Raw genomic sequence first — 24,621 nt, forward strand, 5'->3', positions numbered from 1 at the left:
GGTTTGGATTTCGGGAAGCTGTGGAGCAGGGTTTGGGTTTCGGGAAGCTGTGGAGCGGGGTTTGGGGTTTGGGAAGCTGTGGAGCAGGGTTTGGGGTTTGGGAAGCCGTGGAGTGGTGTTTGGGGTTCAGGAAACTGTGGAGTGGGGTTTGGGGTTCGGGAAGCTGTGGAGTGGGGTTTGGATTTCGGGAAGCTGTGGAGCGGGGTTTGGGTTTCGGGAAGCTGTGGAGTGGGGTTTGGGGTTTGGGAAGCTGTGGAGCAGGGTTTGGGGTTCGGGAAGCTGTGGAGCGGGGTTTGGGGTTCGGGAAGCTGTGGAGCAGGGTTTGGGGTTCGGGAAGCTGTGGAGCGGGGTTTGGGGTTCGGGAAGCTGTGGAGCAGGGTTTGGGGTTCGGGAAGCTGTGGAGCGGGGTTTGGGGTTCGGGAAGCTGTGGAGCGGGGTTTGGGGTTCGGGAAGCTGTGGAGCAGGGTTTGGGGTTCGGGAAGCTGTGGAGCAGGGTTTGGGGTTCGGGAAGCTGTGGAGCAGGGTTTGGGGTTTGGGAAGCTGTGGAGCAGTTGAATGAGTGGGTGACATGGTGGAAGATGGAATATCGTCTGGAAAAACACAAGTGTATCCGCATTGGTACAGAAGGCAGAGTCATGATTAAATGAAGAGAGACCGGCTGGTGCTGTTGTCCAGAGAGCTAGGCTGTACCAGAACGCTGGTGACTGAAGACTACAGTAGACTATAGACATGTCAATAGTACCCTGAGGGAGCTGTCGCTGACTCACCACACAGACAGAGCTGGGTCTTTATTCCCTGACACTACAGAAGTGGGAAAGGTCATTCCAGTTGTGAGTGGCATTTGTGCTGATGGACCCGGGGTATTACGGACAACTTCGGTTTCCGAGAGTGTGGGGAAGTTTCCCTGTGGACGAACACGAGTCTGTCCTCTGGAGGAGCCGTTGACAGTCAGAATGAGAATCAGGTTTATTATCTCGGACAGGTGAAATTTATGATTTTGTGGCAGCAGGAGAGTGCAAGATAGGAAAATGAACAAATTTCTTAAATAAACAATCAGTGCAAAGCAAAACAATAAAGAACTTTATTAAGCACCTCTGCTCCACCCACCGAAAGCAGAATGGTGCACCATTCCCGTTTCGACATGTCAGACCACAGCCTCCTTGTCTGCCACGATGAGCCCACTGTCAGGGTGGGGGAGCGACATAACCGTATTGCTACCTTCCAAGCTCATGGCATGAATACCAACTTCTTCTTTTGGTGATTCTATTTTCTCTCCCCTTCCCTCTTCAATTTTCCACTATGGCCTCTTACTTCTCCTCTCCTGCCTATCACCTCCTCGTTGGTCCCCTCCTCCTTCCCTTTCTCCTATAGTCCACTCTCCTCCGCTATTACATTCCTTCATCTCCAGCCCTTTACCTTTCCTACTCACCTGTCACCTTCTAGCTAGTCCTCCTTACCCTTCCCTACCCCCCCCCACTCCACCCTCAACTTTTTTATTCTGGCATCTCCCTCTTTCATAGAACCATAGAACACTACGGCACAGTACAGGCCCTTCAGAACTCCATGTTGTACCGACCCATATAATCCTTAAAAAAAGTACTAAACCCACACTACCCCATAACCCTCCATTTTGTCCAAGAAGCTCTTAAATACCCCTAATGTTTTAGCCTCCACCACCATCCCTGGCAAGTCATTCCAGGCACCCACAACCCTCTGTATAAAAAACTTACCCCCGATGTCTCCCCTAAACTTCCCTCCCTTAATTTTTTCCTTCCCTTTCCTTTCCAGTCTTGATGAAGGGTCTCAGCCCAAAAGGTTTATCATTTCTGTAGATGCTGAGTTGCTCCAGCATCTTGCGTTGTGTTCCTCTGGCTTTCCAGATCTGCAGAATCGCTCGTGTTTATAATCAGATACCGTCGATGGGTTGAAGGGCTGTGGAACGATGGGAGGAGATTTCATCGAACGGCTCTCGACAGGGAGGATGAGCTCCCTGTCTCAGGTGTCTAGGCTCAGAATCATTGAGATGACATTGTTGGGAATCTGAAATAAATAAAGATCCTGGAAATACTCAGCAGGCCAGGCAGCATCCGTGGGGAGAGGAAGGGGTGACATTTTATGTCCAGTAATCTTCACTGGAACTGAGGAGAGAGAGTTGGTCTGGGCAGCAGAGAATCTGGAAGGAAAGGGATTTCTCCATCGTGATGAAACTGGATCACCTGACGGAGCAGGTGAATTGGCTGGTAACTCACAGGGAGATACGGTGAAAAGGTTGTTTTGCATAATGTACATAGGTGGAGGAACAAAAGGACCTTGCCTTTTTGTTGGCTTTGTGGAACAGTCCATGTTCCAAGTCTATACCGGTATCCATCCCCCTCTTTTCCTTCGCTACATCGACGACTGCTTTGGCGCTGCCTCTTGTACGCATGCTGAGCTCGTTGACTTCATTAACTTTCATCCTGCCCTCAAATTTACCTGGCCCATTTCCGACACCTCCCTCCCCTTTCTTGATCTTTCTGTCTCCATCTCTGGAGATGGCTTATCTATTGATATCTACTTGAAGCCTACAGACTCTCACAGCTACCTGGACTATTCCTCTTCCCACTCTGTCTCTTGCAAAAATACCATCCCCTTCTCACAATTCCTCCGTCTCCACTGCATCTGCTCTCAGGATGAGGCTTTTCATTCCAGGACGAAGGAGATGTCTTCCTTTTTTAAACAAAGGGGCTTCCCTTCTTTCACCATCAACTCTGCTCTCAAACGCATCTCTCCCATTTCCCACACATCTGCCCTCACACCATCCACCCGCTACCCCTCTCGGGATAGGGTTCCCCTTGTCCTTACCTACCACCCCACCAGCCTCCAGGTCCAATGTATAATTCTCCGTAACTTCCGCCACCTCCAACGGGATCCCACTACCAAGCACATCTTTCCCTCCCCGCCTCTTTCTGCTTTCCGCAGGATCACTCCCTACGCAACTCCCTTGTCTACTCGTCCCCCCCATCCCTTCCCACCGATCTCCCTCCTGACACTTATCCTTGTAAACGAAACAAGTGCTACACCTGCCCTTACACTTCCTCCCTCACCACCATTCAGGGCCCCAGACAGTCCTTCCAGGTGAGGCGACACTTCACCTGTGAGTCGGCTGGTGTGGTATACTGCGTCCGGTGCTCCCGGTGTGGCCTTTTATATATTGGTGAGACCCGACACAGGCTGGGAGACCATTTCGCTGAACACCTACGCTCGGTCTGCCAGAAAAAGCAGGATCTCCCAGTGGCCACACATTTTAATTCCACGTCCCATTCCCATTCTGATATGTCTATCCATGACCTCCTCTATTGTCAAAATGAATCCAAACTCAGGTTGGAGGAACAACACCTTATATACCGGCTGAGTAGCCTCCAACCTGATGGCATGAACATTGACTTCTCTAACTTCCGTTAATGCCTCTCCTCCCCTTCTTCAAGTCAAGTCAAGTCAACTTTTATTCTCATATCGACCATAACTGCTGGTACAGTACATAGTAAAAATGAGACAGCGTTTTTCAGGACCATGGTGTTACATGACACAGTACAAAAACTAGACTGAACTACGTAATTAAAAAATCACAGAGAAAGCTATACTAGACTACAGACCTACACAGGACTGCATAAAATGCACAAAAACAGTACAGGCATTACAATAAATAATAAACAGGACAATAGGGCAAGGTGTCAGTCCAGGCTCTGGGTATTGAGGAGTCTGATAGCTTGGGGGAAGAAACTGTTACATAGTCTGGTCGAGAGAGCCCGAATGCTTTGGAGCCTTTTCCCAGATGGCAGGAGGGAGAAGAGATTGTATGAGGGGTGCATGGGGTCCTTCATAATGCTGTTTCCTTTGCAGATGCAGCATGTAGTGTAAATGTCCATGATGGCGGAAAGAGAGACCCTGATGATTTTCTCAGCTGACCTCACTATCCGCTGCAGGGTCTTGAGATCCGAGATGGTGCAATTTCTTACTCCATCCCTGATATATTTAGTTGTTTGCCTGTTCTCCATCTCCCTCTGGTGCTCCCCCCCCACCTCCTTTCTTTCCCCTGAGGCCTCCCGTCCCATGATCTTTTCCCTTCTCCAGCTCTGTATCACTTTCGCCAATCACCTTTCCAGCTCTTAGCTTCACCCACTCCCTCCTGACTTCTCCTATCATTTCAGATTTCCCCCTCCCCCCACTACTTTCAAATCTCTTACTATCTTTCCTTTCAGTCAGTCCTGACGAAGGGTCTCGGCTGGAAACGTCGACAGTGCTTCTCCCTGTAGATGCTGCCTGGCCTGCTGTGTTCCACCAGCATTTTGTGTGTGTTGTTGTTTGAATTTCCAGCATCTGCAGATATCCTCGTGTTTTCTCTGTTGGGTGACTGGATCCGTTTAAGGGGTGGGATAAGAGGTTTATCTGGGGGGTGCTAGAATTTGGTGGGAGGGGGTGAAGAGACTCTTGCAGTCCTTCCACACTGAAACGGCAGCAAGAAATTGTGATGGGTATTGGTGGCTAGCATGAGCTCGGTGGGCCAAATGGCTGCTATGCTGCTACACTGTGTGATTGACCCTGTGCCCATGATGGATACTGAGTGATGACCAATCCCGTCTCCCACAGGGTGACCATGGTGCCTGTGTTGTTTCTGTTGGTTTCTTCACTGGTCATCGAGGGCAGCCAGAGCCAAAGGTAAGATAGGCCTGCATGGTCTGAGGGATGATTCTTCCGTGTTCTTTCTGCTCCTCGTCTGGCCTCATCTCCTTCCCCATCCCGTCTCACTCCCCACTCCTGCCTCCTGACTCAAGCCACACCTGCTTCCCATCCCGTCTCCCTTCCCCAGCCCCGCCACGCCTCCTTCCCCAGCCCCGCCACGCCTCCTTCCCACCCCGTCTCCCTTCCCCAGCCCCGCCACGCCTCCTTCCCATCCCCTCCCTTCCCCAGCCCCGCCACGCCTCCTTCCCATCCCGTCTCCCTTCCCCAGCCCCGCCACGCCTCCTTCCCATCCCGTCTCCCTTCCCCAGCCCCGCCACGCCTCCTTCCCACCCCGTCTCCCTTCCCCAGCCCCGCCACGCCTCCTTCCCATCCCGTCTCCCTTCCCCAGCCCCGCCACGCCTCCTTCCCATCCCGTCTCCCTTCCCCAGCCCCGCCACGCCTCCTTCCCCAGCCCCGCCACGCCTCCTTCCCATCCCGTCTCCCTTCCCCAGCCCCGCCACGCCTCCTTCCCATCCCGTCTCCCCCAGCCCCGCCCCGCCATGCCTCCTTCTCAATCCTACATCCCTTCCCCAGCCCCGCCATGCCTCCTTCCCACCCCGTCTCCCTTCCCCAGCCCCGCCACGCCTCCTTCCCACCCCGCCTCCCTTCCCCAGCCCCGCCACGCCTCCTTCCCATCCCGTCTCCCTTCCCCAGCCCCGCCACGCCTCCTTACTATCCTACCTCCCTTCCCCAGCCCCGCCACACCTCCTTCCCAATCCAACCTCCCTTCCCCAGCCCCACCACGCCTCCTTCCCATCCCGTCTCCCTTCCCCAGCCCTGCCAACCAGGAACTCTGCCTTTCTCCCAGGCAGCACTGCCTATCTGACAGACCTCTGACTCCCTTCCCACCTCTGCTGTCCCCAGCCCCACCTCGCTCTCCCAGAGTCTGTTCTGGGATGGTTCAATTCAAACAGCTCAATGGAATGTGTGGGATGCCCGGTTCCAGTGTTGGGACTGAGCTGTTAATTTTTCTCTCTCTGTTTCTGCCTTTAGCTGCTCTCTGAGATCCGATGTCTTGTGTACCACTGCGGATTATCAGGTAAATTGATGGTGGAATCACTGCTGCCTCCCTCCTTCCTTCCTTTGGCACTGTCGGTCCTGGGACAGACTCGTCAAACTGATACCCTGTGACACTTTGAGCCTTTCCGCCATTTGCTGAGAGGGAGACTGTGCACACACCACCCACAGTAAAAGAAATACCCTACTCCTTCACCTCCAGTCCTTGCCCCAGGAGTCACAGCTCAGCTCTCTCCCCTTCTCATAGAACATAGAACAATACAGCACAGTACAGGCCCTTCGGCCCACAATGTTGTACCGAACCTTAAACTCTGCCTCCCATATAACCCCCCCCCCACCTTAAATTCCTCCATATTCCTGTCTAGCAGTCTCTTAAACTTCACTAGTGTGTCTGCCTCCACCACTGACTCAGGCAGTGCATTCCACGCACCAACCACTCTCTGAGTGAAAAACCTTCCTCTAATATCCCCCTTGAACTTCCCTCCCCTTACCTTAAAGCCATGTCCTCTTGTACTGAGCAGTGGTGCCCTGGGGAAGAGGCGCTGGCTGTCCATTCTGTCTATTCCTCTCAATATCTTGTACACCTCTATCATGTCTCCTCTCATCCTCCTTCTCTCCAAAGAGTAAAGCCCTAGCTCCCTTAATTTCTGATCATAATCCATTCTCTCTAAACCAGGCAGCATCCTGGTAAATCTCCTCTGTACCCTTTCCAATGCTTCCACATCCTTCCTATAGTGAGGCGACCAGAACTGGACTCAGTACTCCAATTGTGGCCTAGCCAGAGTTTTATAGAGCTGCATCATTACATCGTGTCTCTTAAACTCTATCCCTCGACTTATGAAAGCTAACACTCCATAAGCTTTCTTAACTATCCTATCTACCTGTGAGGCAACTTTCAGGGATCTGTGGACATGTACCCCCAGATCCCTCTGCTCCTCCACACCACCAAGTATCCTGTCATTTACTTTGTACTCTGCCCTGGAGTTTGTCCTTCCAAAGTGTACCATCTCACACTTCTCCAGGTTGAACTCCATCTGCCACTTCTCAGCCCACTTCTGCATCCTATCAATGTCTCTCTGCAATCTTTGACAATCCTCTACACTATCTACAACATCACTAACCTTTGTGTCATCTGTAAACTTGCCAACCCACCCTTCTATCCCCACATCCAGGCTGTTAATAAAAGTCACAAAAAATAGAGGTCCCAGAACAGATCCCTGTGGGACACCACTAGTCACAACCCTCCAATCTGAATGTACTCCCTCCACCATGACCCTCTGCCTTCTGCAGGCAAGCCAATTCTGAATCCACCTGGCCAAACTTCCCTGGAACCCATGCCTTCTGACTTTCTGAATAAGCCTACCGTGTAGAACCTTGTCAAATGCCTTACTAAAATCCATGTAGATCACATCCACTGCACTACCCTCATCTATATGTCTGGTCACCTCCTCAAAGAACTCTATCAGGCTTGTTAGACACGATCTGTCCTTCACAAAGCCATGCTGACTGTCCCTGATCACAGCATGATTTTCTAAATGCCCATAGATTCTATCTCTACGAATCTTTTCCAACAGCTTTCCCACCACAGATGTAAGGCTCACTGGTCTATAATTACCCAGACTATCCCTACTAACTTTTTTGAACAAGGGGACAACATTCACCTCCCTCCAATCCTCCGGTACCATTCTCATGGACAACGAGGACATAAAGATCCTAGCCAGAGGCTCAGCAATCTCTTCCCTAGCCTCGTGCAGCAGACTGGGGAATATTCCATCAGGCCCCGGGGACTTATCTGTCCTTGCTTCCTAAACCTCATGTATGCTGCCTTCTTCTACCTGACTAGATTTTCCACCTCACTTGTCACCCATGGTTCCTTCACCCTACCATTCTTTATCTTCCTCACTGGGACAAATTTATCCCGAACATCCTGCAAGAGATCCTTAAACATCGACCACATGTCCATAGTACATTTCCCTGCAAAATCATCATCCCAATTCACACCCACAAGTTCTAGTCTTATAACCTCATAATTTGCCCTTCCCCAATTAAAAATGTTCCTGTCCTCTCTGATTCTATCCTTTTCCATGATAATGCTAAAGGTCAGGGAGCGGTGATCACTGTCCCCCAGATGCTCACCCACCGACAGATCTGAGACCTGACCTGGTTCGTTACCTAATACTAGATCTAGTATGGCATTCCCCCTAGTCGGCCTGTCAACATACTGTGACAGGAATCCATCCTGGACACACTTAACAAACTCTGCCCCATCTAAACCCTTGGAACTAATCAGGTGCCAATCAATATTAGGGAAGTTAAAGTCACCCATGATAACAACCCTGTTATTTTTGCACCTTTCCAAAATCTGCCTCCCAGTCTGCTCCTCGGTAACTCTGCTGCTACTAGGGGGCCCTATGGAATACCCCCAGTAGAGTAACTGCTCCCTTCCTGTTCCTGACTTCCACCCATACTGACTCAAAAGAGGATCCTGCTACATTACCCTCCCTCTCTGTAGCTGTAACAGTATCCCTGACCAGTAATGCCACCCCTCCTCCCCTTTCCCCCCCCCCATCCCTTTTAAAGCACTGAAATCCAGGAATATTGAGAATCCATTCCTGCCCTGGTGCCAGCCAAGTCTCTGTAATGGCCACTACATCATAATTCCATGTATGTATCCAAGCTCTCAGTTCATCACCTTTGTTCCTGATGCTTCTTGCATTGAAGTACACGCACTTTAGCCCTTCTACCTTACTACCTTTACACCCTTTATTCTGCTTCTCTTTCCTCAAAGCCTCTCTATATGTTAGACCTGGCTTTACTCCATGCACTTCCTTCACTGCTCTATTGCCCTGGGTCCCATCCCCCTTGCAAATTAGTTTAAACCCTCCTGAACCATGCTAGCAAACCTACCAGCAAGGACATTGCTCCCCCTCGAGTTCAGGTGCAACCCATCCAATCTGTACAGGTCCCACCTTCCCCAGAAGAAATAGATGCCACAGTTAGCACAACACAACTACAGTTCAGGGTGTTGGAATTTGATTCCACCATCCTCTGAAAGCAAGTTCATATGCACGTAGGTTTCCACCTTCAGTCCAAACTCGTACCAGTTAGTGAGTTAATTGGTCCTTGTATATTGACCTGTGATTAGGATTTGATTAAATTGCAGACCACTGGGCGATGCAACTTGGAAGACCTGTTCCACGTGTATAATAATGAAATCCTTTGTCAACAGATTCGCAGTGTAAGAGAATCGGTCTGGGTTGGAACGCGTGTGAACGCGTGGAGCACCGTTTTCCGACGTAAAGTATACAGGAAGCTCCTGTACCGCTACACCAGAGGGGCAAACTCTGCAGGTAGGGGACGTGAGAGAAACTGAGATGGCTGGCAGGCGGCAGAGCAGACCTGTTAGTCTGAATGGACAGTGAAGAACTGCTGGATGCTCGAACATGAACTGTAACTTCACTATTGCAGGCCAGCCCAGTCTACCAGAAGATCTACAAACCTATTCAATCCTTCCTTGTCACTCAGATCCGTCTGACCCAGCAGCATCCTTGTAAACTCTCTCTGTTCTCTTTCAACCTTCTTTCCTGTAAGTAGGTGACCAAAACTGCACGCAATACTCCAAATTAGGCCTCACCAACTTCAACGTAACATCTCATCTCCAGTACTCAGAACTTCAATCTATGAAGGGCAAAGTGCCGAAAGCTGTCTTTACAACCCTGCCTACCTGTGCTGCCATGGCCGCACAGCTCAGTGTCCGACCACTCGCTGTGTAAGAGCTTCTCTGGGTGGTCCTACCCATGCTTGTCTGCATTAAATTCCATCTGCCCATTTGTGCAGCTTGACCAGATCCCCCTGCAAACCATGATAGTTTTCCTCGCTGCCGACTACACTCCCAATCTTAATGTCATATGGAAATCTGCCAATTCAGTTAATCACATTATCATCCAGATCATTGATGTAGATGACAAACAGCAACGGACCCAGCACTGATCCCTGCGGCACAGGCCCCCAGTCAGAGAGGAAGCATCTACCATCACTCGCTGGCTTCTCCCACAAAGCCAGTGTTTAATCCAATTTCCTACCTCATCTTGTACGTGAAGTGACTGCACCATCTGGACCAACTTCCTGTGTGGGAGCTTGTCACATACAAACCTTGTACTCTCAAAATTGTAATAATGATGGCCTCTCACTTACCGAAAACACCTTTGCTGGGAAGCAGCCGGTCCCAATCCAAGCTTGCCAGGTCCTTTCTGATACCAGCAGAACTGCCCTTTCTCCAATTTAGCACCTCAACCCATGGATAAGACCCATCTCTTTGCATGGTTACTTTGAAACTAATGGCATTGTGGTCACTAGATACAAAGTGTTCTACACAAATTTCTGTCACCTACCCTGTCTCATTCCCTAATAGCAGATTTAGTATCTCACACTGACATTATGTACTCATTAAGGAAACTTTCCTGAACACATTTGACAAAAACTATCCCATCCAGTCCTTTTACAGTTTGGGATTCCCATCCTATATGTGGAAAGTTAAAATCACCTACCGTCACAACCTTGCAACAGTCTGCGATCTCTCTACAAATTTGTTCCTCTAAATCCCTTGGACCGTTGGGCTGTCTGTAACATAACACTATTATCATGGTCATACCTTTGTTAGTTCCACCTGTAATGCCTGAGTAGGCAAGTTCTACAGTCTATCCTGACAGACGGTGATACCATCCCTCCCACTCGTGTCTCTGTGGAGGGCGATGCCACCCATCGTCCTTTATTACCTCCCACTCGTGTCTCTGTGGAGGGCGATGCCACCCATCCTCCTTTATTCCCTCCCACTCGTGTCTCTGTGGAGGGCGATGCCACCCATCGTCCTTTATTCCCTCCCACTCGTGTCTCTGTGGAGGGCGATGCCACCCATCCTCCTTTATTACCTCCCACTCGTGTCTCTGTGGAGGGCGATGCCACCCATCGTCCTTTATTACCTCCCACACGTGTCTCTGTGGAGGGCGATGCCACCCATCGTCCTTTATTCCCTCCCACTCGTGTCTCTGTGGAGGGCGATGCCACCCATCGTCCTTTATTACCTCCCACACGTGTCTCTGTGGAGGGCGATGCCACCCATCGTCCTTTATTCCCTCCCACTCGTGTCTCGGTGGAGGGCGATGCCACCCATCGTCCTTTATTACCTCCCACTCGTGTCTCTGTGGAGGGCGATGCCACCCATCCTCCTTTATTACCTCCCACTCATGTCTCTGTGGAGGGCGATGCCACCCATCGTCCTTTATTACCTCCCACTCGTGTCTCTGTGGAGGGCGATGCCACCCATCGTCCTTTATTACCTCCCACTCGTGGCTCTGTGGAGGGCGATGCCACCCATTGTCCTTTATTCCCTCCCACTCGTGTCTCTGTGGAGGGCGATGCCACCCATCCTCCTTTATTCCCTCCCACTCGTGTCTCTGTGGAGGGTGATGCCACCCATCGTCCTTTATTCCCTCCCACTTGTGTCTCTGTGGAGGGCGATGCCACCCATCCTCCTTTATTACCTCCCACTCGTGTCTCTGTGGAGGGCGATGCCACCCATCCTCCTTTATTACCTCCCACTCGTGTCTCTGTGGAGGGCGATGCCACCCATCCTCCTTTATTACCTCCCACTCGTGTCTCTGTGGAGGGCGATGCCACCCATCGTCCTTTATTACCTCCCACTCGTGTCTCTGTGGAGGGCTATGCCACCCATCGTCCTTTATTACCTCCCACTCGTGTCTCTGTGGAGGGCGATGCCACCTATCGTCCTTTATTACCTCCCACTCGTGTCTCTGTGGAGGGCAATGCCACCCATAGTCCTTTATTACCTCCCACTCGTGTCTCTGTGGAGGGCGATGCCACCCATCGTCCTTTATTCCCTCCCACTCGTGTCTCTGTGGAGGGCGATGCCACCCATCGTCCTTTATTCCCTCCCACTCGTGTCTCTGTGGAGGGCGATGCCACCTATCATCCTTTATTACCTCCCACTCGTGTCTCTGTGGAGGGCGATGCCACCTATCATCCTTTATTACCTCCCACTCGTGTCTCTGTGGAGGGCGATGCCACCTATCATCCTTTATTACCTCCCACTCGTGTCTCTGTGGAGGGCGATGCCACCCATCCTCCTTTATTCCCTCCCACTCATGTCTCTGTGGAGGGCGATGCCACCCATCCTCCTTTATTCCCTCCCACTCGTGTCTCTGTGGAGGGCGATGCCACCCATCCTCCTTTATTACCTCCCACTCGTGTCTCTGTGGAGGGCGATGCCACCCATCGTCCTTTATTACCTCCCACTCGTGTCTCTGTGGAGGGCGATGCCACCCATCCTCCTTTATTACCTCCCACTCGTGTCTCTGTGGAGGGCGATGCCACCCATCATCCTTTATTCCCTCCCACTCGTGTCTCTGTGGAGGGCGATGCCACCCATCGTCCTTTATTCCCTCCCACTCGTGTCTCTGTGGAGGGCGATGCCACCCATCGTCCTTTATTACCTCCCACTCGTGTCTCTGTGGAGGGCGATGCCATCCATCCTCCTTTATTCCCTCCCACTCGTGTCTCTGTGGAGGGCGATGCCACCCATCGTCCTTTATTACCTCCCACTCGTGTCTCTGTGGAGGGCTATGCCACCCATCGTCCTTTATTACCTCCCACTCGTGTCTCTGTGGAGGGCGATGCCACCCATCGTCCTTTATTCCCTCCCACTCGTGTCTCTGTGGAGGGCAATGCCACCCATAGTCCTTTATTCCCTCCCACTCGTGTCTCTGTGGAGGGCGATGCCACCCATCGTCCTTTATTACCTCCCACTCGTGTCTCTGTGGAGGGCAATGCCACCCATCGTCCTTTATTCCCTCCCACTCATGTCTCTGTGGAGGGTGATGCCACCCATCATCCTTTATTACCTCCCACTCGTGTCTCTGTGGAGGGCGATGCCACCCTTCATCCTTTATTACCTCCCTCTCGTGTCTCTGTGGAGGGCAATGCCACCCATCGTCCTTTATTCCCTCCCACTCGTGTCTCTGTGGAGGGCGATGCCACCCATCATCCTTTATTACCTCCCACTCGTGTCTCTGTGGAGGGCGATGCCACCCATCGTCCTTTATTACCTCCCACTCGTGTCTCTGTGGAGGGCGATGCCACCCATCGTCCTTTATTACCTCCCACTCGTGTCTCTGTGGAGGGCGATGCCACCCATCATCCTTTATTACCTCCCACTCGTGTCTCTGTGGAGGGCGATGCCACCTATCGTCCTTTATTACCTCCCACTCGTGTCTCTGTGGAGGGCGATGCCACCCATCCTCCTTTATTACCTCCCACTCCTGGGTCTGTGGAGGGATCAATCAGTTGAGATACAGAGTCAGATATCTAAGGGTACCTTCCAGATTGAACAGAACGGGTACAGATCTGCTGTCTGCGATGAACTCAGTCTGACGCAGCACTGATGTGAGGGGAAGGTTTATATGGTGTAGCATCATGTGGTGGGTCAGACGATAGAAAACAGAACATTAATAGAACATTAAAAGATCATCGAACCCTTCCCTCCTACAAAGTCCTGACATTTTCTTTCTTTCATCTTTCTGCCTGCCTATCCATGTTATGTCCCTAATGCATCTGTCTCGAGCAGCAGCCTTGAAGCACATTCCTCAGACCCCTCACTATCTGTATCAAACCTACTTCTCCCATCCCCTGAGTACACTGTAGGCATTTCATGATTTAGACCCGTTTGTAGCATTTACTTGATTGTACAGCTTAAGCTGATGATATAACAGAACTTCCATGTTGGGTAGATTAGTGTTGCCAGTGAATAATTACAGCTATTATATTTAACACCCTCAGGTGTGCGGATCCAGAGCACTGGACAATTTCTAACCTCAGTCACCACGGATGGAGAGGCGACAATGTACCTGATGCTTCCCAAACAGCTTTGGGAAAACCCTCCAACACCAACACACCCAGAAGTAAGTACCAGCTGGACCGGATGGGCCAGGTGTTGCCTCTGTCCTCAGTGGCTGCTGAATTCAGAATTCAGGCAGGGGTGTAGAGTTTTAACCCACTGAGCGAACAAGGGGGTGTCGGGTATGGAACGGAGGTACAGATGTTGGAACCTGCAGACAAAGTCATTTCTCCAGGGAGGCTCGGTGGGTCGGGTATTCGCTGGGGGGGAGGGACGGTGTTCACAACCCCTCCCCGGTCAGGGATGAGAGTGGAGAGCAGAGCTGGCTGATATAAAGGGCAGCCAGACAATCGTTGATAGGTGATGGATGGAAAAAGATTGATGCTTTGAGACAGCATCCACGGATTCAAGGACCAATCGGAAATCTGACGGCAGTGGGCAAGTTGCTGTCCCTGGTACAATGAGCCCCTGTGCCTCCTTATTGATGGGAGTAATTAGAAGAGGCCACACCCTGGATGGTGAGGGTTCTTTATGGTAAATGCCACTTTCTTCAGGCACCACGTTTTCAAAATGCCCTAGATGCAGGGGAGGCTGGTGCCCATAATGGAGCAGTCTGTCTCCCAGCCCTCTGATTTGGTGCCTCCCGAACAGACGGTGATCAAACCAGTCAGAATGTTCTCCATGGTCCTCCTGGAGAAATTTGCTGCAGTCTTTGGTGATACTGCAAATCTTCGGAAACTCCTAGCTGGACATTCGATGTTCACAGTACTGGAACGTGAGGCAACAGACTTCAGATCTCCTCTTGGTCTCACTACGTCAGTGAAGGTGGAGGACGGCCAAGTCAGTGTGGGAATTAGGAAGGGGCTAAAATGCAACTGGAATCTCAGGATGGCTGTTCAGTGGAGTCGGGTCTCCAAACAGTCGTCCTGTCCGGAGGGGGTTCCTGGAGTTCGGGTCTGAAGGTCAAATCCCCATAACTGGAGAATCCTGGGGTAGTCAGAGATGAGAGTACTGCTGTTGAGGGGTGGGTAGAAGTGGGGATTGGACTGTCCCTGTTCCCAATTCTATGGTTTTTCAAACTTCTAGGTGTTCATAACTCGTTTCCCGAGGATGGATGTGTTTGCCAGAAAGATTCGTAGGAATGTCACGATCTGGGCAAATGACTTCAACCGCACGCTGACTGAGCAGAATGCCCACTTCAACAAATCCATCTTCTTCATAGTTGCCTGCACAGGGTAGGTCACACACTGAGATGCCTTCTCCTGATCCAGAGTCAGCCAGAGACCAGGGTAACTGATCTGGGGCATTTTCCTGATCTGGGGTCAGTCAGAGACAGGGGTAACCGATCTGGGGCATTTTCATGATCTGGGGTCAGTCAGAGACCGGGGTAACTGGTCTGGGGCATTCTCCTGATCTGGGGTCAGTCAGAGACCGGGGTAACCGATCTGGGGCATTTTCATGATCTGGGGTCAGTCAGAGACCAGGGTAACCAATCTGGGGCAATTTCCTGATCCAGGGTCAGCCAGAGACCGGGGTAACCGATCTGGGGCATTTTCCTGATCCAGGGTCAGTCAGAGACCGGGGTTACCGATCTGGGGCCATTTCCTGTTCCAGGGTCAGCCAGAGACCGGGGTAACTGGTCTGGGGCCTTTTCCTGATCTGGGGTCAGTCAGAGACAGGGGTAACTGATCTGGGGCATTTTCCTGATCCGGGGTCAGTCAGAGACCGGGGTAACTGATCTGGGGCATTTTCCTGATCCGGGGTCAGTCAGAGACCGGGGTAACCGATCTGGGGCATTTTCCTGATCCGGGGTCAGTCAGAGACAGGGGTAACCGATCTGGGGCATTTTCCTGATCCGGGGTCAGTCAGAGACTGGGGTAACCAATCTGGGGCATTTTCCTGATCTGGGGTCAGTCAGAGACTGGGGTAACTGATCTGGGGCATTTTCCTGATCCAGGGTCAGCCAGAGAGGGGTAACCGATCTGGGGCATTTTCCTGATCCGGGGTCAGTCAGAGACCGAGATGCCAGGGTACCAAACCCAGAGTCCACGTTCTGATGCAGGGTCGGCATAACACCAGAGAGCTGAGGCAGAGACCACTTCCCAATCCGGGCTCGGCTGGAGACCAGGGATTGTTAATGCTGCACGGTGGGGTTTAAACTGGAGTTGCAGGGGGACGGGAACGAGTGCCAGAACAGATAGTGGAGGCAGATGTTGCTGAAACTTCAGACAAAGTTAGGAATCAATAAGTTGAATGCGTTGCAACTAGTGTCCTAAGATGCATCTATTTCAATGTGCGAAGTATCGTAGGAAAGGCGGATGGCAGTGCTGAAGTTGAGGTGGCTGGTTTACAAACAGAGGCAATGTGTAGTGAGGAGGGGCTGCTGATAGGGAAAAATTGCAGTCAACAGGACAAGTTACAATGTAAGAGGCAGAGAAAATCGACAGGACTGAAGGTGTTACAAATGCATGTGTGCAGTATGTGGAATGCGGTAGATGAACTTGCAGCACAGTTACAGACTGGCGGGTACTGGCATCACTGAATCACGACTGAAAGAAGATTCTAGCTGGGAGCGTAATGTCCAAGGATACACATTGCATATGAACATTAAGGACAGGCAGGAAGGCAGGGGGGCGGCAGAGTTCTGTTGATAAAAATGAAATCAAGTGATTAGGAAGAGCTGACACAGGGCCAGAAGGTGTTGAATCATTGTGGATAGAGCTAAGGAACTGCAAGGATAAAGAGATCCTGATGGGAATTCTACACAGACCCCGAAACAGTAGAAAGGATGAACACCTTTAAAAGGGAGATAGAAAATGCGTGGCACAAGGGCAATTTTACAATAGTTATGGAGGATTTCAATTTGCAGGTAGGTTGGGAAAATCAGATTGGTGCTGGATTCCAGGAGGGGGATTGCTAGAGGGCCCTCAAGATGGCTTTTAGAGCAGCTCAGGGGTCAGTTATTCTCGACTCTGGGAACTGGAATTGATTAGAGAGATTCGGGTAAAAGAACCCTTAGGAAAGTGATCTTAATATGAATTCACCCTGAAATTTGAGAAGGAGAAGCTAAAATCAGATGTATCAGTATTACAGTGGAGTAGAGGGAATTACTGAGGCACGAGAGAGGAGCTGGCCAGAATTGATTGGAAAAGAACACTGGCAGGGATGACGGCAGAGCAGCAGTGGCTGGAATTTCTGGAAGCAATTCAGAAGGCACAGGATATATACACCCCAAAGAAGAAGAAGTGTTCTAAAGGAAAGATGCCACAATCATGGCTAATAAACTGATTAGAAGGGCATATAGGAGTCAAACCAGACACACTGGAGACTGCGGTAGGACAAAGGACCCTACGGAAAATCCTGGAAATTCTGGACAATGATTCTTACCCTCTGCATGCCACCTTGGCTGAACAGAGGAGTACTTTTAGTATTAGACTAAGACAGAGCGCTACAGGAGGTCATTCTAACCCTTGGCCATTAGGCTCTATGATGAGTCAACCTATAGCTGGGGAAGTGATGATCCTCTCCTGTTAGACTGATTGTGGCTATATTATTGATTTATTTTTTATTCTTTCTTCTTCTCTTCTAATATCTGTGAATTATAATGCTACTCTGTCACTGTAATTTCATTTGGAATCAATAAAGTATCTAACTGCAGCTCCTGAGGGACCGGGTTAGGGAACTGGAGCTGCAGCTCGATGACCTTCGCCTGGTCAGGGAGAGTGAGGAGGTGATAGAGAGGAGTTACAGGCAGGTGGTCACTCCGGGGCCACGGGAGGCAGATAGGTGGGTCACTGTCAGGAAGGGGAAGAGGCAGGTACTAGAGAGTACCCCAGTGGCAGTACCCCTTGACAATAAGTACTCATGTTTGAGTACTGTTGGGTGGGACAGCCTACCTGGTGGAAGTGACAGTGGCCGGGCCTCTGGCACAGAGGACGGCCCTGTAGCTCAGAAGGGTAGGGATAGAAGAAAGAGGACCATAGTAATAGGGGACTCGATAGTCAGGGGCTCAGACAGGCAGTTCTGTGGAGGTGATCGGGAGTCCCGGATGGTAGTTTGCCTCCCTGGTGCCAGGGTTCGGGACGTTTCTGATCGCATCCAAGATATCCTGAAGTGGGAGGGTGAGGAGCCAGAGGTCGTGGTACATGTAGGTACCAATGACATATGTAGGAAAGGGGAAGAGGTCCTGAAACGAGAGTACAGGGAGTTAAGAAGGCAGTTAAGAAGAAGGACCGCAAAGGTAGTAATCTCGGGATTACTGCCTGTGCCACGCGACAGTGAGAGTAGGAATAGAATTAGGTGGAGGATGAATGCGTGGCTGTGGGATTGGTGCAGGGGGCAGGGATTCAAGTTTCTGGGTCATTGGGACCTGTTCAAGAAGGAAGGGTTACACTTGAATCCTGGGGGGACCAATATCCTAGTGGGGAGGTTTGCTAGGGCTACAGGGCAGACTTTAAACTAGTAAGATGGGGGGGGGGTGGGAATCAATTTGAGGAAACTATGGGAGAGGAGGTTAGTTCACCAGTAGAGCAAGTAAGTAAACTGTGTGTGAGGGAGGAAAGGCAGGTGATGGAGAAGGGATGCGCTCAGCCCGAAGATGTAGGGGAGAAGAAAGAAAAGGATAATAAATTTGAATGCATTGTTAGGGATGAAAAGAGAGGAGGAGGTGGAGAGTATCTTAAATGTATCTATTTTAATGCTAGGAGCATTGAAAGAAAGATGGATGAGCTTAAAGCGTGGATTGCTACCTGAAATTATGATGTTGTAGCTATTAGTGAAACATGGTTGCAGGAAGGGTGTGATTGGCAACTAAATATTCCTGGATTTAGTTGCTTCAGGTGTGATAGAGTAGGAGGGGCCAGAGGAGGAGGTGTTGCATTGCTTGTCCGAGAAAATCTTATGGCGGTGCTTTGGAAGCCTCTAGGGAGGCTATTTGGGTGGAATTGAGGAATGGAAAGGTGTAGTAACACTGATAGGAGTGTATTATAGGCCATCTAATAGGGAGCGTGAGTTGGAAGAGCAAATGTGTAAGGAGATAGCAGATATTTGTAGTAAACACAAGGTGGTGATTGTGGGAGATTTTAATTTTCCACACGTAGATTGGGAAGCTCGTTCTGTAAAAGGGCTGGATGGTTTAGAGTTTGTGAAATGTGTGCAGGATAGTTTTTTGCAACAATACATAGAAGTACCGACTAGAGATGGGGCAGTGTTGGACCTCCTGTTAGGGAATGCGATAGGTCAGCTGACAGATGTATGTGTTGGGGAGTACTTCGGGTCCAGTGATCACAATAGCATTAGATTTTTGATTGGAGAAAGGCTAACTTTGAGGAGATGCGAAGGGATTTAGAGAGAGTGGATTGGGTCAAGTTGTTTTATGGGAAGGATGTAATAGAGAAATGGAGGTCATTTAAGGGTGAAATTATGAGGGTACAGAATCTTTATGTTCCTGTTAGGTTGAAAGGAAAGGTTAAAAGGTTTGAAAGCACCATGGTTTTCAAGGGATATTAGAAACTTGGTTTGGAAAAAGAGGGATGTCTACAATAGATATAGGCAGCATGGAGTAAAGGAATTGCTCGAGGAGTATAAAGAATGTAAAAGGAATCTTAAGAAAGAGATTAGAAAAGCTAAAAGAAGATACGAGGTTGGTTTGGCAAATAAGGTGAAAGTAAATCTGAAAGGTTTCTACAGTTATATTAAAAGCAAGAGGATAGTGAGGGATAAAATTGGTCCCTTAGAGAATCAGGGTGGTCAGCTATGTGTGGAGCCGAGGGAGGTGGGAGAGATTTTGAATGATTTCTTCTCTTTGGTATTCACTAAGGAGAAGGATATTAAATTGTGTAAGGTGTGGGAAACAAGTAAGGAAGTTATGGAACCTATGACAATTAAAGAGGTGGAAGTACTGGCGCTTTTAAGAAATTTAAAAGTGGATAAGTCTTCGAGTCCTGACAGGATTTTCCCCAGGACCTTGAGGGAAGTTTGTGTGGAGATAGCAGGAGCTCTGACGAAGATCTTTCAGATATCATTAGAAACGAGGATTGTGCCAGAGGATTGGCGTATTGCTCATGTGGTTCCATTGTTTAAAAAGGGTTCTAGAAGGAAGCCTAGCAATTATAGACCTGTCAGTTTGACATCAGTGGTGGGTAAATTAATGGAAAGTATTCTTAGAGATAGTATTTATAATTATCTGGATAGACGGGATCTGATTAGAAGTAGCCAGCATGGATTTGTGCGTGGAAGGTCATGTTTGACAAACCTTATTGAATTTTATGAAGAAGTTACGAGGAATGTTGACGAGGGTAAGGCAGTGGATGTAGTCTATATGGACTTCAGCAAAGCCTTTGACAAAGTTCCACATGGAAGGTTAGTTAAGAAGGTTCAGTCGTTAGGTATTAATGCTGGAGTAATAAAATGGATTCAACAGTGGCTAGATGGGAGATGCCAGAGAGTAGTGGTGGATAATTGTTTATCGGGATGGAGGCCGGTGACTAGCGGGGTGCCTCAGGGATCTGTTTTGGGCCCAATGTTGTTTGTAATATACATAAATGATCTGAATGATGGGGTGGTAAATTGGATTAGTAAGTACGCCGATGATACTAAGGTGGGAGGTGTTGTGGATGGTGAGGTGGATTTTCAAAGCTTGCAGGGAGATTTATGCCAGTTAGAAGAATGGGCTGAACGTTGGCAGATGGAGTTTAATGCTGAGAAGTGTGAGGTTCCACATTTTGGCAGGAATAATCCAAATAGAACATACAGTGTAAATGGTAGGGCATTGAAGAATGCAGTGGAACAGAGAGATCTAGGAATAACAGTGCATAGTTCCCTGAAAGTGGAGTCTCATGTAGGTAGGATGATGAAGAAGGCTTTTGGAATGCTGGCCTTTATAAATCAGAGCATTGAGTACAGAAGTTGGGATGTAATGTTAAAATTGTACAAGGCATTGGTAAGGCCAAATTTGGAATATTGTGTACAGTTCTGGTCACCGAATTATAGGAAAGATATCAATAAATTAGAGAGAGTGCAGAGACGATTTACTAGGATGTTACCTGGGTTTCAGCACTTAAGTTACAGAGAAAGGTTGAACAAGTTAGGTCTCTATTCATTGGAGTGTAGAAGGTTGAGGGGGGATTTGATCGAGGTATTTGAAATTTTGAGAGGGATAGATAGAGTTGACGTGAATAGGCTGTTTCCATTGAGAGTAGTGGAGATTCAAATGAGAGGACATGATTTGAGAGTTGGGGGCAGAAGTTTAAGGGAAACACGAGGGGGTATTTCTTTACTCAGAGAGTGATAGCTGTGTGGAGTGAGCTTCCTGTAGAAGTAGTAGAGGCCAGTTCAGTTGTGTCATTTAAGGTAAAATTGGATAGGTATATGGACAGGAAAGGAGTGGAGGGTTATGGGCTGAGTGCGGGTAGGTGGGACTAGGTGAGATTAAGAGTTTGGCATGGACTAGGAGGGCCGAGATGGCCTGTTTCCATGCTGTGATTGTTATCTGGTTATATGGTTATATCTAACAAGAGAAGTCAAAGCCAACATAAAAGCCAAAGAGAGGGCATAGAATAGAGCAAAAATCAGTGGAAAGTTAGTGGACTGGGAAGCTTTTAAATACCAACAGAAGGCAACTAAAAAAATAATTAGGAAGGTAAATATGGAATACAATTGTAAGCTAACCAATAATATTAAAGAAGATTCCAGAAGTGTCTTTAGATACATAAAGTGCAAAAGAGAGATGAGGGTGGCTATCAGATCACTGAAAAATGATGCTGGAGAGGTAGTAATGGGGGACAATGAAATAGCAGATGAACTCGATAAATATTCTGCATCAGTCTTCACTGTATGGTGGAAATTCCAAATGTCAGGGGCATGAAGTGTATGCAGTTACCATTACTAGAGAGAAGGTTCTTTGGAAACTGGAAGGTCTGAAGATAGATAAGTCACCTGGGCCAGATGGTGTACACCCCAGAGTTCTGAAAGAGGTAGCTGAGGAGATTGTGGACAGATTGTGATCTTCCAAGAATCACTAGATTCTGGAATTGTTCCAGAGGGCTGAAAAATTGCAAATGTCACTCCACTCTTCAAGAATGGATATTGGTTGGGAAGATGTTAGAGTCGTATATTAAGGATGAGGTCTCAGGATACTTGTAGGCACATGATAATATGTGCTGTAATCAGCATGATTTTCTTAAGGGAAAATCTTGCCTGATGAACTTGTTGGAATTCTTTAAGGAAGTAACAAGCAGGACAGACAAAGGAGAATCAGTTGATGTTGTGTACTTGGATTTACAGAAGGTTTTTGACAAGGCGCCACACATGAGGCTGCTTAACAAGCCCATGGTATTATAGGGAACATTCTAGCAGGGATGAAGCAGTGGCTGATTGACAGGAGCCAAAGAAGGACTTGAAGAGATTAATAGGCAAAGAAGTGGCAGATGGAATGGAGTGTTGGGAAGTGTATGGTCATGTACTTTGGTAAAGAGTTGACTATTTTGTAAATGGGGAAAAAATACAAAAATCTGAGGCACAAAGGGACCTGGGAGTCCTTGCAAACAAGAGAAAATCTGCAGATGTTGGAAATCCAGGCAACACACACAAAATGCTGGAGGAGCTCAGCAGGCCAGACAGCATCTATGGAGAAGAGTACAATCGATGTTTCAGACCAAAACCTTTCGGCAACCCTTCAGTCCTGCTGAAGGGTTTTGGCCCAAAATGTCGACTGTACTCTTTAGGTGCTGCCTGGCTTGCTGAGTTCCTCCAGCATTTTGTGTTGTGTGTATTGCGAGTCCTTGTGCAGGATTCCCTAAAGGTTAATTTACAGGTTGAGTCCATGGTGAGGAAGACAAGAGGACTAGAATATAAAAGCAAGGAAGTAATGTAGAAACTTTAGAATCACTGGTGTGGCCTTACCAGGAGTATTGTGGGCAAGTTTTGGCCTCTTATCTTAGAAAGGATGTGCTGAAACTGGAGAGGGTTCAAAGAAAGTTCACAAGAATCATTTCAGGGTTGAATGGTTTGAAATATGAAGAGTGTTTGAAGGCTTTGGGTCTATTTCAGTAGAATTCAGAAGAGTGAAGGGTGACCTAATTGAAACCTGTCGAATGGTGAAAGGGCCTTGACTGAGTAGATGAGGAGAGGATGTTTAGTCTGGTGGGAGAGTCAAGACCAGAGGACGCAGCATCAGATCCGAGGGATGTCCTTGTAGAATTTCTTTACCCAGAGAGAGGTGAATCTGTGGAATTCTTTGCCTCAGGCAGCTGTGGAGGCCAAGTCTTTCTGTATATTTAAGGCAGAGGTTGACAGATTCTTAATTGGTGAGGGCATGAAGGGATACGGGGAGAAGGCAGGAAATTGGGGCTGAGAGGAAAATTAGATCAGCCATGGTGAAATGGTGGAGCAGACTCAACGGGCCAAATGGCCTGATTCTGCCCTACATTTTACTGTCTTTGATTCCTCATTTTCTCTGAGGTCTCAGCAACATCCACCACCTCAACCTCTCCACTAACTGTACTGGCACTCTGGTATCCATCCACCTGTCAACCCATCGTGCAGCACTAACAAATCTTCCCACCGGTATATCAGCCCACCCCTTCTGCACAGGTCCTGTCTTCCCTGGAAGAGAGCACAATGATCCAAAAATCTGCTGCCCTCCTAACACCAAATCCTTTACTAATCTGTATAATCTTCCTATTTCTAGTCAAGAAGAAAAGAAAAGCTTACAAAAGGTTCAGAGAGTTAGGTAATGTTAGGGATCTAGAAGACTATAAGGCTAGCAGGAAGGAGTTTAAGAAGGAAATTAGGTGAGCCAAAAAGGGCCATGAGAAGGCCTTGGTGGGCAGGATTAAGGAAAACCCTAAGGCATTCTACAAATATGTGAACAGCAAGCGGATAAGACAAGAGAGAATAGGATCTATCTGGTGTGACAGCGGGAAAGTGTGTATGGAACCAGAGGAAATAGCAGGGGTACTTAATGAATACTTCACTTCAGTATTCACTATGGAAAAGGATCCTGGTGATTGTAGTGATGACTTGCAACACACTGAAAAACTTGAGCATATAGATAAATTAAGAAAGAGGATGTGCTGGAGCTTTTGGAAAACATCGTTGGATAAGTTGCTGGGACAGGATGAGATGTACCCCAAGCTACTGTAGGAGGCAAGGGAGGAGATTACTGAGCCTCTGGCAATGATCATTCAATCATCAATGGGGATGGGGGAGGTTCCGGAGGATTGGAGGGTTGCAGATGTTGTTTCTTTATTCAAGAGATAGCCCAGGAAATTATAGACCAGTGAGTCTGACTTCAGTGATTGGTAAGTTGATGGAGAAGATCCTGAGAGGCAGGATTTATGAACATTTGGAGAGGTATAATATGATTAGGAATAGTCAGCATGACTTTGTGAAGGGCAGGTCAAGCCTTACAAGACTGACTGAATTTTTTGAGGATGTGACTAAACACATTGATGAAGGAAGAGCAATAGTGTATATGGATTTCCACAAGGCATTTGATAAGGTACCCCATACAAGGCTTACTGAGAAAGTAAGGAGGCATGGGATCCAAGGGGACATTGCTTTGTGGATCCAGAACTGACTTGCCCACAGAAGGCAAAGAGTGGTTGTCAACGGGTCATATTCTGCATGGAGGTCGTGTGCCTCAGGGATCTGTTCTGGGACCCTTACTCTTTGTGATATTTATAAATGACCTGGATGAGGAAGTGGAGGGATGGGTTAGTAAGTTTGCTGATGACACTAAGGTTGGAGGTGTTGTGGATAGTGTGGAGGGCTGTCAGAGGTTACAGCAGGACATTGATAGGATGCAAAAGTGGGCTGAGAAGTGGCAGATGGAGTTCAACCCAGATAAGTGTGAGGTGGTTCATTTTCATAGGTCAAATATGATGACAGAATATAGTATTAATGGTAAGACTCTTGGCAACGTGGAGGATCAGAGA

At 48.8% G+C, this 24,621-nt stretch overlaps 1 protein-coding gene across 2 annotated transcripts in view; it reads left to right on the forward strand.

The window, feature by feature from the left end:
* LOC132389825 (uncharacterized) overlaps positions 1 to 24,621 on the forward strand; it is a 93,830-nt gene that overhangs the window by 23,921 nt on the left and 45,288 nt on the right. For both annotated transcript variants that reach the window (XM_059962388.1, XM_059962387.1), the window contains exons 3-7: positions 4,627 to 4,695; positions 5,752 to 5,797; positions 9,005 to 9,125; positions 13,627 to 13,748; positions 14,771 to 14,919. In XM_059962388.1, the coding sequence (XP_059818371.1) occupies positions 4,634 to 4,695; positions 5,752 to 5,797; positions 9,005 to 9,125; positions 13,627 to 13,748; positions 14,771 to 14,919 (500 nt within the window). In that variant the 5' untranslated portion in view covers positions 4,627 to 4,633. The remainder of the gene's footprint in view (positions 1 to 4,626; positions 4,696 to 5,751; positions 5,798 to 9,004; positions 9,126 to 13,626; positions 13,749 to 14,770; positions 14,920 to 24,621) is intronic.

The sequence above is a fragment of the Hypanus sabinus genome, unplaced genomic scaffold (assembly GCF_030144855.1).
Source record: "Hypanus sabinus isolate sHypSab1 unplaced genomic scaffold, sHypSab1.hap1 scaffold_670, whole genome shotgun sequence".
NCBI classification, from domain to species: domain Eukaryota; kingdom Metazoa; phylum Chordata; class Chondrichthyes; order Myliobatiformes; family Dasyatidae; genus Hypanus; species Hypanus sabinus.